Source organism: Daldinia vernicosa, assembly GCF_022497035.1.
Source record: "Daldinia vernicosa strain CBS 139.73 unplaced genomic scaffold F5Y00scaffold_3, whole genome shotgun sequence".
In the NCBI taxonomy this organism is placed as follows: domain Eukaryota; kingdom Fungi; phylum Ascomycota; class Sordariomycetes; order Xylariales; family Hypoxylaceae; genus Daldinia; species Daldinia vernicosa.
In genome coordinates this window covers 936,777-950,577 of record NW_025953919.1, presented here as the reverse complement: position 1 = coordinate 950,577, position 13,801 = coordinate 936,777, and the positions used below count along the sequence as shown (strand labels likewise).

The 13,801-nt window shown below is 48.5% G+C and overlaps 5 protein-coding genes across 5 annotated transcripts; 2 read left to right on the top strand and 3 right to left on the bottom strand.

The window, feature by feature from the left end:
• Positions 1–32: 32 nt before the first annotated feature.
• Positions 33–3,212, top strand: F5Y00DRAFT_270765 (uncharacterized protein; the record flags this gene model as incomplete). Its single annotated transcript, XM_048012662.1, has 1 exon — positions 33–3,212. One exon carries the CDS (start codon positions 33–35, stop codon positions 3,210–3,212), a length of 3,180 nt encoding a protein of 1,059 aa, XP_047869531.1.
• Positions 3,213–3,858: 646 nt separating this feature from the next.
• Positions 3,859–4,544, bottom strand: F5Y00DRAFT_257621 (uncharacterized protein; the record flags this gene model as incomplete). Its single annotated transcript, XM_048010591.1, has 2 exons — positions 3,859–4,125; positions 4,203–4,544. 2 exons carry the CDS (start codon positions 4,542–4,544, stop codon positions 3,859–3,861), a joined length of 609 nt encoding a protein of 202 aa, XP_047869530.1.
• A 1,051-nt stretch (positions 4,545–5,595) lies between these two features.
• F5Y00DRAFT_250775 (glycoside hydrolase family 3 protein) lies at positions 5,596–8,126 on the top strand (the record flags this gene model as incomplete). Its single annotated transcript, XM_048009766.1, has 4 exons — positions 5,596–5,685; positions 5,765–5,821; positions 5,881–7,532; positions 7,604–8,126. 4 exons carry the CDS (start codon positions 5,596–5,598, stop codon positions 8,124–8,126), a joined length of 2,322 nt encoding a protein of 773 aa, XP_047869529.1.
• Positions 8,127–8,677: 551 nt separating this feature from the next.
• Positions 8,678–10,681, bottom strand: F5Y00DRAFT_250774 (FAD-binding domain-containing protein; the record flags this gene model as incomplete). The annotated part of the gene is made up of 5 exons (XM_048009765.1): positions 8,678–8,845; positions 8,897–9,018; positions 9,079–9,688; positions 9,749–10,170; positions 10,243–10,681. The coding sequence occupies 5 exons, from the start codon at positions 10,679–10,681 to the stop codon at positions 8,678–8,680; spliced, it is 1,761 nt and encodes a 586-aa protein (XP_047869528.1).
• An 823-nt stretch (positions 10,682–11,504) lies between these two features.
• F5Y00DRAFT_257618 (MFS general substrate transporter) lies at positions 11,505–13,366 on the bottom strand (the record flags this gene model as incomplete). Its single annotated transcript, XM_048010590.1, has 3 exons — positions 11,505–12,626; positions 12,693–13,014; positions 13,095–13,366. The coding sequence occupies 3 exons, from the start codon at positions 13,364–13,366 to the stop codon at positions 11,505–11,507; spliced, it is 1,716 nt and encodes a 571-aa protein (XP_047869527.1).
• Between the last annotated feature and the right edge of the window lie 435 nt (positions 13,367–13,801).

Below are 13,801 nucleotides of genomic sequence, written 5' to 3'. Positions count from 1 at the left end.
ATATCCAGATACTTTATTCTACCAGGGCTAGAATGCACCGTCGGAATAGCACAAAGTTCTATCACCTCGATCGTCGAAAATCGGCTTCCTCTGCGAAAAGCGTTCATCTAGAACATATCCGTCCTGAGACGGCTAAGCGCGATGCTCAGGCTGCTGCTTCGCAAGCATTTGCAAGAGCTAGGGAACGCTCGAGTACTACGGACACGGTTTTATGGCCACCGCCGCGGAACAGCGATCCGGCTAAGGCCACTGGGTCTAGCAGTATACACGATAGACGCAATAGTAACTCTCCCATCAAGCGCCAACAAAGTGTTCGTTTCGTACGAGAGGATACTACACGCGGTACACGAAGTAATACCGTAGTCGGAAGTATGACGCCAGCCTTCATAACCAGTACATCCCAAGGTAAGACTAATGGAAACAATATTGAGCCTCGACTGGCAAGCAGTGCCTCCGCGGCGGGGATGGTCTCTGCAGCCAAAGGCGCAGCAGGTGACTACATTAATGCACTCCTTACAGGCGAGGAGTATTATACGCCCGAAGACGACATTGCTTCCGTCCCTTCATCCTATCGAAAAATCCGAAAATCCAGGTCGATGTTCACCTGCTCTGAAGCCAGCATTGCTTCACGAGGCGACGATCAAAGCCCATCCTCCATAACAATAAATCAGCTCCCAACGATGTCTATAGGATCCTTAAATAGGGGTGTTGGTGAAAGCATGCCTACGACAAAACTCAAAGCACCCAAATCTATGTCTTTCTTAAGTGGTCGCTATGATCAGTCGATGTTATTCTCCAAGCGCCGTGGAAGCGTTCCTATGGGGCTATCTAGTAACGAAAGCGTTAAAACTCGGACCAATACGGATGTTGCCACGAAGTCGCAACCATCAGTATTCTCTCGTTCAAAGTCTATCAACGCTGACAAGTTTCTCAGAAAGAGTATGAGAGATGGGAGTAACGATACCCTACCAATAGATGGGAAAATTCCCAAAGAAGGCAGTCTAAGGAACCGCGCCCGGAAGGTCTCGAACAGCTTTAAGCACAAATTGAAAAGCTTCTTTAATTTGGGTAAAGGAGATACCGACGGAGCCGAGTTTCCCCCTCAACAAATTGAGGCTTCAAAATCTCATATCATGAGCCCTAATTCTCTGGGTTATACAGGATATGATGAGTTTCAGTTCGAGCCGCCAAGTGACGAAGCGGCGATATCACGCGTCCCTTCAGGAGTTCCGTCATTACATGCCGTCCCGTCATACCAGCAACTTCGTTCACGGCAAGGCAGCGTCGAGAGCCTAAGAAGCGAAAGAAGAGCCTCGGATGAAAGATCTCGCGTGACAAGTTGGTCGAATTCAGACGCCAACACACTTAACACGTTAAGCAGCCAGAAAAATGAATGGGACCGACAGCGTCTATCAGTTATAAAAGAAAATGGGATGCATGTCTCTTCATCATCAGCAAGACCTAATGCCAGTATCTACGGCATCAGTCCAGATACTAGCGTTCGTTCTAGTCAACCACCAATACCACCACAGCCAATAAGCATTGACAGTCAAAGAATCTACTCCGCGCTTATGAAAAGGCTTAATGATACAAATAAGCATTCACGAGGAAGTGGGACTCAAAGGCAAGAAAGTGTCGACGGTTTTGTTGATACGGATACTATACCTCCGAGAGGTAGTTCTCGGGATCATGACAAACCATTGTCTATCTCGCGAGCAACCATTCGCCACGTCATTTCCGACGAGTTCTCAGACCTATCTTCAGCTAGAGCAACTGGATCGAACTCGATTTCAAGTGGTTTAAGGCTTGACGCGAAGCTGGAAGAATCCCCTCCCCATTCTACTGGTAAATTGAACACGAAGAGACAGGAGCTTTCATCCTTTACATCGACAATTAAGAGAAATGAAACCAGCGGGTCACCCTCAGTACCACATGCCGATAAACTCTCACCTCAGGCGAGAACGTTGTCGACTCGTAGCTCGGCCTTCTTTGCCAGTCCTACGTGTCATCTATTCCGCACTCGAAGTCCATACAGGCGTGCACTCCAAGACTCGATGAAAGCCGAACCACAGAATACACAAACCAGGTCCCCAGAGTTTAATCCTTGGATGCGTTCACTGACGAACCTACCCATCAGATGCCCGAGCACATGCGAGTCTGAAGTGGATAAGAAAATGTATTACGCGGAAAGTGTGTACTCTTGTACAACAGACGAGCCATTGACTGGGCCGCCGAACAACAACGTATCTCAAAATATATTAGATAATTCGCTAAGGCATCCAACTACGCATGGAGATGCCACAATATTTGTCAGTCCTCCTGTCTACCGGCCTCCTCCGCCCCCGCCACCGCCTAAACAAAGGGTCACATCTTCGGCAAGTTCTGTGGAATGGAAAACGTGGCTTTCTGCTAACGTTTCGAAACTCGAGGGCACGCCTGGTCGTACGGACACAAATGTCATGGAATACGCCGTACCATCGACTCATCCATCAGGCCATATTCGCGAAGAAGCCCAGATAAATGATGAGGATGAACATGTTCCATTAGAAGTATATAAGCCTACACGCCCGGACAGCGCGCTGGCAGAAATCGAGAACAGTGCGAGAGCATCCCCCCAAACCCCACGACATGCTCCGAAGGATCCATCCCCAGTTTATGACTGCGGAAAAGAAAATGAGGTTCCGGAACGATCTACGATCCTTTCTAAAAGTGTATTACGTACCACGCCATCGTTAGCAAGTATGAAATCGGGTACCCATGAAGCAAATGCGTCTGTAAAGAAAGGTGTGTTCGATTCCAATCACCGGAAGTCTCTCAGACACACGCCCTCTCTCAATACCCTTGCGGGTAATTCTACTCCAACTTCAACTAGGAAATTGGTAAGAAGGCAGCCAGGATATAAGGTCCATGCTACGCCTACGACGAGCCCAGGACTTGGGTTAATAGTTGATAAAAGTTCAGGAAAGTATAGTGGATCAACTAATTCGAAGCGCATATTTGGCACAATGGCATTAAACAAAACGGAAAATGTCAGCCCAAAAGATGCCGTCGAGGCTAATGTTGACTCGTACGGTGTTCAAGGGTCTGGTATCATTGGCCCAGGGGCCGACGCGAAATCAGAGTCGATAGGAAGCAAGAAGATAGTTGATCTCTTCCTTAGTAACCGGCGCAAGCGCATAGCGAGCGGCGAAGATGGTGGTGTGTTCTCATAATAGACGTGTACAACAGTTATCGGTTGGGTAATATTGAGTTGGTTGTGAAAGGGGGACAGGGAATTAACTTGAAGCACAGCACTTGTGTACTACGGCTTTTTCGAGCATCTTAGGCATAAGGAGAAGGAGCTCACAGCATTATACGATACGGCTATAAAGAACAGACGTATCGATACGAGGAGTGTATAAAAACACCATACAAACCATCGCTTAGTATGAATGGGGAAATGGCTACTTACTTACGTCAAGAATTCCCGTTAGAGCAGCCATACGATTGTAATAGAAGCAAATTAGTTCTAGATACTGTTTTTGGGCGAGCTTGGTTATGCGAATTGCTTGAAAGTGGACATTTGTATGGTCGTATGAAGGCGTTTTCACGTCCTCATGGGTAATCCCTCGGGGAGAGGGTAGAGATGTTACCTCAACAGTCCATAGCTTAAAGAAGACCAAGATGTATATTGTTTCAAAGACGTGATGTCAAGCTAGTGATACAGATCATAAGTTCATAACGCGTGCTTTTCGACCTCCCTTTTCCAAGCCAGTTGTCAGGTAAACATTCAGAATCCGTAAATTCCGGCCACGTACCATTCCGTACACGTCCTATCCTACATCCTGCTAGGCTGCCATATCCTACACATCTTCAAGCTTAAGATCGACTCTTAACCAGTTCGCTCTGCGCCGTAGCAGTCGGGCCTCCCTTGACTCTCTGGCCCCCTGTAACCTGCTTTTCTCCCTCAGTGATATCGTGGAGATTCTGACTGTTTATAGGCTCATTAGCGTGACTCTGGGCCTGCGCCGTGGGACCCCCCTTTACGGGCTGGTCTTGGCCCGTCAGTTTCTTCTCCGCGCTGTGGATTGCGGATATGGTGTGCGAGTCCAGTTTTCCGGTGTGTTGCGGGGCGGGATTGGCCGTCTATATATAATAGGGGAAGTTAGTTATGGGCGGGGTGATACTTATATATACGGTTTGAGGTCCGGGCGAGAACTTACGGAGGAGGCAATGCTTTGAGCGTGGGCTGCGGGACCGCCTGATACGGGAACGCCACGGCCTGTTACTCTTTTCTCTCCCTGCGTGACGTCGGATACCACGTCGGAGGAGACGGGCTGGTTGGCGTGTTTTTGCGCTTGAGCCGTTGGACCGCCGGCCACAGGTCGGTCTTGACCCGTGAGTTCCTTCTCCCTGGCTGTGATTTCGGAGATGGACTGCGAGTTGAGAGCTCTGTTATTATTGGTCATGATGAGTATCTTTGGGACAGCTGGTCTAGAGCTCGCCGCGATGCGTGAGCTAATATTGGGTAGTCTAAAGATGTTGGTAGTTACGGATCGAGACATGATTTCGAGATTAGTTCGTATAAGTGGTTGTTGTGTAAGCGGGGGAAAGCTTTCCATGTAACTAACCACAAGGTTTAATATATATATATCTTTGGCAATTGTCATAGAGGGATGCTTTCGGGGGTTCCTTAGAAGGCTGGATTAGAGCTATATTTTTAGTCTATGATGATTTGAACGTCATATAAGACCAAACAACCCCATATCTGACCTCATGTGTTGATCTTGTCCGTTTGTACCTGCGGTGGCGGCGCCATCGAGCAAACCGGATACAACTCCGGTTCTGCTTTGACAGCTATAAGCACCTCTAGTTATCCAACACTATAGCTTTTCCATATATGTGAGACGTAACATTAGAAACAATTTCTGTCAAACCTAGCTCTTAGAGAGCAACTACAAGTATATATGGCTATACTCAGTATAGCCTGCTGAATGGGGAGTAGAGATGTGAGCTCTGATAGATGACGTCAAGCGCTGCTGTGGAACTTATTGCCAAGACTTTCTAGTTACTGTTTAAATGTTTATAGAAATGTTCGGTCAAGTTTATCTTATAAGAGATAGCCCGATCGTAGCTCATCTTGAGTAAAAAGAGTGTATGAGAATTATTAAGAGCTCCACTCCTTACTATATAGTATATATTATAGCGCTTCGGTGAAGTCGTATATTTTGTAGCATCGCTTTTTGAAGACTAGTTATAGGCATAGTCTTAGTATTCGATTATAATAGTTTCAAACGCAGCTTTCTACCTCGGTAGTGCAACTGCATATACCTCCATATCAGACCCAAGTGACTCTTCAGGCTAAAATCATACACATAAGATTCGCTGTTTCTCCCATTTACCCCAATGTCTTCGATGACAGAAATAGCTTCTCCCCGCAATATTCATCTCGTCCGCATATTGGGGTCGCATTGCTTATTTCCCATCTTAACCGCGACGGTCTAGAGAATCTAGACCGTTATACCGGTAGACCATATATAGCCACGTGGGGACGACCCTGAATTGGAGGTAGTCAGGGCTTAAATGGTTACGGAAACAATTTGTTTTTGAGCAATAATGGCTTTTAGGGTGGCGACGAGCGTTATCGCGCTCTTGACCGTGAAAAGTGTAGTTGCTAGGGACTTTCCTAACTGCCAATCTGGTCCTGTAAGTAGACGGAGAAACTCCTAACTAGATGGAAATTCCCATCATGGCCAGCCATCGTGAATCGCTAATATCCGTGAAGCTTGCTTCTAACCAAGTATGCAATACTACTCTTGACCCATGGTCGAGAGCGGCTGCTGTAAGAACACCAATATTATCGGAATAACCAAACAGACCATAACTGATGTCTCTATATAGCTTGTGGCCCAGTTCAGTCATGACGAGAAGATATCTAATTCCTGGGACAACTCGCCAGGAGTTTCGCGTCTTGGTGTACCCTCCTACGAATGGTGGAACGAGGCACTTCACGGTGTTGCCCGCTCTCGCGGAGTACAGTTCGCCAACTCGGGCAATTTCAGTTACGCGACATCGTTCCCTCAGCCTATAACCATGGGCGCAGCTTTCGATATGCCATTGATACGATCCGTGGCCGAAACCACGAGCACCGAGGCCCGCGCGTTCAGCAACGCCGGTCGGTGCGGTCTGAACTTCTGGACTCCTAATATTAACCCGTTCCGCGACCCCCGTTGGGGCCGAGGACAGGAAGTGCCTTCTGAAGATCCATACCATATGAGTCAATACGTGATGCAACTCATACCAGGGCTCCAAGGAGGCCTACACGGGAACCCCTTTTATAAGCTCGCAGCTACATGTAAACACTACGCTGGTTACGACATGGAGAACTGGAAGGGGAACCGGCGATACGCTTTCGACGCTAAGATCACTAACCAGGACTTACAGGACTACTACCTTGCTCCATTCCGTGCGTGCGTACGTGATGCGAACGCCCAGTCGGCCATGTGCAGTTATAATGCTGTAAACGGTATACCGACCTGTGCCGACCCCTGGCTACTAGAAGATGTATTGCGCGGCTTATACGGGTTTACTAGCGAGGACCGCTGGGTCACAGCCGATTGTGATGCCCTACAAAACGTCTGGACGGATCACCGCTACGGCTCCTCAGCTGCAGGTGCCGCCGCAGCGAGTTTGAATGCCGGCACGGATCTCGACTGCGGCCAATTTTGGCCTCAGAACTTGCCCTCAGCTTATAACTCTCGACTCTTCAACGACACTGTTCTCGACCGCTCGTTGATCCGGCGTTACGCGTCTATGGTTCGACTGGGCTGGTTCGACCCGCCGGCGCAGCAGCCGTATCGACAACTCGCATGGGACTCGGTAGCAAAGCCGGAGGCTAAGGCACTTGCCTTGCTGGCCGCGCAGGAGGGTATTGTGCTGTTGAAAAATAATGGTAGCGTACTGCCCCTAGCTCAGTCCATAAAGCGCGTGGCTGTCGTTGGACCCCTCGGAACCGCAACGACGCAAATGCAAGGGAACTACTACGGCATTGCGCAGAGCATCTCGACGGTAGTTTCGGCGTTTAAGGCCGCGGGATATGATACCTCTAACGCGCAGGGATGTGCCATCACAGGAACCTCTACATCTGGGTTCTCCGCAGCGCTGAATGCAGCCAAGGCAGCAGATGCGGTTGTATTCGTAGGCGGCATCGATACTAGCATCGAGGCTGAAGACCGTGATCGCGAACAGATTACGTGGCCAGGACAGCAAATAAATCTGATCAAACAGTTGGTAGCAGCCAATATCGACAAGCCGTTTGTAGTCGTGCAGATGGGAACTATGCTCGATAGTTCAGAGGTAAAAGCACAGACAGGCGTGGACTCGCTCTTGTGGGCTGGATACCCCGGACAAGACGGCGGCGCGGCGGTGGTTAGTATTTTGACTGGTGAGAAAGCGCCTGCGGGAAGGCTTCCGGTGACGCAGTACCCGGGAGACTATGTAAACCAGGTTCCAATGACAGATATGAACTTGCAGTCCGGTACTGGAAACCCCGGGTAAGTGGCCCCTTAATCCAATCATCTATCCATGATGTTCAGTGAGAGATTTTAATTAACAAATATCATAGACGGACTTACAAATGGTACACCAAAGAGCCCGTATTCCCCTTCGGCCACGGGCTTCACTATACCAGCTTCAACGTATCTCTACCCACCGACCTTCCCACCACATTCTCGACCGCAGACCTTACATCCAACATCTCATTCATAGAGACCGGCCCCGTCGCCTCAGGCAACTACCCCGACCTAGCACCATTCCTCTCGATCCCCGTGTCAGTAGCTAACACAGGAAACATCACGTCCGACTACGTCGCCCTCGCGTTCCTAAAGGGCGAGTACGGTCCCGAGCCATACCCGCTCAAGAGCCTGGTGGGCTTCACCCGGATCCACGACATCAAGCCCGGCGAGACGGGGACAGGAGCGCTAGACCTTAAGCTTGGCGCTATATCGCGTAGCGATAAGGATGGCAGTTTGACGCTCTGGCCGGCGAAGTATAAGCTAGTGCTTGATATCGACGATCGCGCAGCGTGGGATTTTGAGATCACGGGGGACCAGGTGGTGTTGGAGAAATTACCGCCGAAGAGGTCGTGAAGAAAAAGAAAAAAAGGGGGGATAGGGGAATTTGGGGGGGGGGGGGGTGCCACTTGTGATATATATATATAGTAAATAAGATCACAGTTTAGTAAATGTTCGCGAAAAAGCTGCATAGGTACATAAGTCAAAAAATCAGTGCTACAGATATCAAAGAGGAGTTGGCTCAATGGTCAGGACCAACAGTCAGTACGTATGGACCACCATACATGCTTGAAAAGAAGAGGGGTTCGAATCCCCATGATGGCAAAAGTTCCTGATGGTTTTCAGGTTGTATTCACACTTTTCGACACTTTATCTGCGAGAACTTGAAGGGTATAAGGTACGGCCCTTATCGCTTCCATGTGTGAATACAATTTGGGAATCTGAAGAACATCCTCCCATCATCAGGGCGGTGGGATGACCAAAATTTTTTATACTTTTTATTGTAGTATATACCATACCTAAGGTACTTTAGGTAGGTACCTACCTACGTATATTAATATTAGTGATAAACTGAGCTGGGCACCTATGTATATTATTTAAGAAGCTAATGAATCTAATTTCCTCAGTTAATCGACACGGCATAGTCGATATCCAACTTCCTTCCAGCGATCGTTGCCTACGCAAGGGTGGCACCAGAAGACATCATCTGGGTCTACGGCGCGCTTGATCTGGAGTAGACGGTCGTAGTTATCTCCCCAAAAACTTTGCCGCCAGTTTGGTTCTCCGGGGTTATTCTATATCTTTTATTAGCCACTATATTATTCGTAAGGAGGTAAGTGAAGTACCTCGTTCAAATAAGATCCCATTTCAGATGCTAGTTTTCTAAGTGGTTCCACTCTAGCATTAATTTCAACAAGGGCTTCCTCCTTGGCGGTCTGATTTAATGGTTGGAAACTTAAACCGGTTACTTGAGGTGATATAGAATGTTAGTCTTGGCTAAGAAGGATAGGGGTGAGATTAAGCTTGCCAGCATGGACGATAGTCTTCCTCCACGACGGATTCACAGAGTCGCTGCCTCCTCTCGGCTTGGCATTCTTAGTTCCCTGGCCGGCTACGAGGAAAACCTCTCCGTCGAAGACCTTAAAGGCCTCGCCTACGGCGGTTGCGTTCTTCGTCAAAGCTTCAGCGTCTAAGAGGTGAGAGCCGAGCCATTGATCGGTACCCGCGCTGCCCTGATCGTAATGGGTATTAAACCAGTCCTGTAGCTGGGCATATGTCTGGGGTATTACTGCCGGGGTTACTTCTGGCCAGGTCTTGTTCACATGCTCTATAATCGGGTTCCATACATCAAGCATGTCGCTTACATCCTGCGTATCTAGTAAGAGGAAGAAGCCGCCCATACCGGCCCCAGTTGTTGGGACGCCGGGGTACGAGAAGTTGCCCGAAACAATGCTGTACCCTGATATACCCTTGGAGTCTAGGTAAGGGTATTGAGAGAGCAAATACCCCGCCATCTCCGCAAAGTACGGCGCATCTACCTCAGGACTCAAGATGCTTACTGTGGCTGCCACAACTTTTGGCGAGGGATATGTGGTCAGTGTAACCGAAGTTATAACTCCGAAGGTTGAGCCACCTCCCTAGATTAAGCAATATAAGTTAGTACCTATGTTTGATGACATTGGCAAGGATAGACCTACGCCTCGCATGGCCCAAAATAAGTCCTGATTCTGGCACTCGTTCGCCACAACGATATCTCCCGCGGACGTCACGACTTCCATTTCCAGGATTTGGTCCGCACCAAGTCCATATCGAGGAGCGAGGATAGAATGTCCACCACCAGTCAGATATCCACCAACACTGACAGATTTGGCGTTACCACCAACTATGATCTGACCTATCTTGCCGAGCTCCTCGTAAAGGTTTGCAAGCTGAGATCCGGGTCCTACCGTTGCAGCCGTGCTGTTGAGAGTGAAGTCGCACCCTTGTGGCTGGAATGACGTGTGTGTTTCCAGGGTTTGCATATGGTGCGTCCATATCGAGAGGGCTCCTGGGGCTTGTGATCTGCCCTGGTAATCATGGCCGGTGCTCTTCACTATTATTCTAATGTTATATTTACGTGCTGTAATGAGATATTAGACGGTAAAGTTCGTCACTGCGGCTTACTAGGTTGATAGGTTTGCAAGAAACTTACCAAAATCTATACTCGACTTGACATCCTGAGCGGTTGTCGCGTTTACAACGTATGCAGGATATCCGTCAGGGCTGCACGGAGCATTTGGGTCGGGAAGGCAGGTGTCATTGTTGTACTGGTTCCACATGCTTGAGATCGGATCATTTTGGGAGAAGTCGTAGGTGAGCCATTCTTGAGCGATGATTGTGCACTGTTCGGCGTTGTAAGTAAGCTGTCCAGGATGGCAGACGGCTCCTGGAGGAGTCGCTTGGAGAAGCTTTCCTCCAGTAGATTGATTGAACTGGACCCAGGTTTCGGTGGAGGGCCACTCAGGAGAACCGGGGGCGGCCTTACAAGCTGCTGCCGGGTGTTGTCTGCCGGTTGTCCTTAGCTGCCCCGAGAAGGCATCGCTGTAGGCGAAGACGGACGTCAGAGCAAAAAGTCTCAACGAAGCTGCCATAGCGCTGTTAGTGAAACCTACGACTAATTCTTACGACTAATTGAAAGGTGATAATGAACTCACACAGCAGTTAATATGAGCGGATGTGACGAGCTTCATATATCAATTTGCAACTCCATTTTCAGCTCACCAACTCCCCAACTCCGGCTTCAGCTGACGTATGTTGTGGATAGGTGACCAACAGCTACGCTGTGCCGTATAGCAGTCCTATTCCGCATGAGGGTTGTTATTGGAGCTATGGTATATTTATGAGTTGTGGCTATGTAAACCCCTTGCCCCTTGTATGTTGTATTGGATGAAGCCCAGGCGCTGACCCCTTTTACATGTACTAAGTATCTAAACCGAGGACAGTAAGCTACCTACCTATGAATTGACTGGACTTCTTATTCAAACATAGGCGAAATGAATACGGAATAGAAGCTGATTTGTAATCAAGAATGAATTGGCGGCCCTCTTAAGCAGGTAGGCTTGAATTATGACCAGTATGATTGATGGCGTGGCTGAGCAGCAAGACAGACGAAATACCATTAACTCTCTCGTTCTCGCTCTCGTTAAACATGGAAAGCTCGGGGAGGTGGAGTAAGTTGTAGCGTAGGTAGGTAACTTATATCATATATCGATCTCTACGGAGTATCTCCGCGGGGTTTCAGACTCCTGCTTTATACCATTTACTCACCAGGTATAGTATCCCCATCATAATTAAACCCAACTAACTCTACTATACATCATAAATCTTTCTCGACTTAAGTAAACAATTTAGGAGATATTTCAGCGCCGGTTTCTCGCTTCAATTTCGGAGTTAGCAGCCATCTATGACGAGTCGCTATTCTTGCGCAGGCCGATTCACGTCGGTAGTATCAGAACTACCTTCTAAGCCGTCGCCCTTTTTCTTTTCCTCCAAGCCGAATTCTGTTTCTAGCTGTGTCCGTAACATTATCTCCTTCTCAAGGAAACAGAGCAGGAATCCCAGTAGCGCGAAAGCCAGAGAGACCTGCCATATCAACTGCAAGCTACGCGTGTAAACGTCAATAACACGGCCTCTCTGAGGTTCTGGGAAGCTTCGTATGAAGTCAGCATTAGCATACTCGTATGCATTCCCACCAGATAGCCGGACCTCTATCTGCGAGTCGTCGATGCGCCAAGATTCGGTTGCGAACTTCGCATTGAAGATAGCTGCAGGAATCGAAACACCCCATATTGAACCATAGGCACGCACGAACGCAAATGCGGCAGTAGCGGCAGCTGTATCGGACTCTGGAAGATCAGCTTGCACAGCCGGAAGGTTGGTGGACATCATAATACCAAGGCCGAAAGCCGCAATGATCTGAATAATGACCCATTCGGCGGTAGAAGTGTTTCGATTGAACCGTGAGAAGAGGCCAAAGCCTAAGGCTATCAGCGCAAAGGCGATGATGTGCAGCGGCCGGTATCTCCCGGTTTTCGTCAGGACAACACCAGCGATAGCCCCAGTGACTACCGACAGAAGAGCGGTAGGCAGTAGCGCAAGGCCAGATATAGTTGGCGACATCCCGAGGACTGCTTGGAAGTAGATGGGTAAAAAATACAAGACCCAAAACAAACAGATGAAGTTAATGAAGGCGATTATCAAAGCCGCAGCTGGTGTGCGACGTTTGAAGACTCGTTCCGGTAGTGTTGGATAATCCCTAACCCACGGCGCCCCTTCATATATGTGGAAAAGAACTAAGCCGAAGACACCTAGGAAAAGAGGTACGAGGATTTGATATGATTTCCATTCGTAGCGTGTTCCTCCCCACGAAAGGGCGATAAGAACAGAGACGACGCTCCCAATGAGAATAGCATTTCCCATGTAGTCAATTTTCTTGAGCCTCTCGACGATAGATGTCTCTTTATCATAATTCACTCGGAGGAAAAGTAGGTGCAATATTAGGGCCGCTCCGGACACTGGGAGGTTAATATAAAAAACCTGAATATAAAAGGACAGTTAGCAATGCTAGTCAGACTACCAAAGAGACTCAAAATAAACACTTACCCATCGCCAAGTAGTGCCATCAACAATAGCACCACCCACCAAAGGTCCAACGGCGGTTCCTAGAGAGAAGACGCCAAACACGATACCCATATACGCACCACGCTGACGCAGGGGAATAAGGTCAGACACAACCAATTCGATGAGGAGATTAACACCGCCGCCCCCTATTCCCTGAACCGCACGCCCAGCGATCATCATAGTAGCAGTATTTGCTCCGCCAGCGATCCCGCTACCGAGGGCGAAGAGGCTAACGACTGCTATCATCATCCACCGGCGGCCGAAGAGATCGCACATCTGGCCGATAAGGGGTAGAAATGCGGTACTATAGAATAATGAAAGTCTGAGTTAGCAAAAGACTAAAGACTTCATCATTCTCGAGGATACGAATAGGGGACGATTTACCTTGTCAGGAAATACGCATTGACAAACCAAACGTATAGGTCTCCGGCGTTGAGTTCACGGGCGATAAACGGGAGAGCTGTTGAGACTACGGTGGACTCGACGGCTGCTAGTAGAGTTGTGAAGCAGATAGCTGAGAACACTGCCCAGAAACGCCAGTCTCTCGGTAGAGTAGCCGGTGGACCGTCATTGTCATGGTTGACCGGAAGGTGGTCTCCAGGTAAAGAGTCCGGTTGGTCCTGCAAGGGCTCTCCTCTTAGACTTTCGCTTCCCATATCTTCAATAACACTCGGTGTATACAGAGTTCTCTATATAAAAGTTTGCAGATAGGATTAGTAGAGATAGGAGATCCGCTAAGATCCGAAGCAGACTTTATATGATATTATCAAAATTAGCTAGGGGTAGTCTTTGAACCCCCATAAGAAGATTTCTAAGAATTCTAACTTCCCCATGGTAATATTTGTTGTATTCTCCCCGCAACAGGGGAAATAAGTTCTCAAAGATGCTATGAAGGTTACTAATACAGCCGTTTTGAGGCCTGCCGGGGACTTCCTAATAAGGCAATTCGCCGACTGTGGGCCCCCCGGTGCGCCGGCCGTGATCCACATCTGCTTGTTCTTGCCGAATCTTTAATGTACACTAGAGGTTACCCCCCGGGGCAACACAAAAGCCTAAGGTTTACACCGCACTATGTTTCTATGCTATTTTTA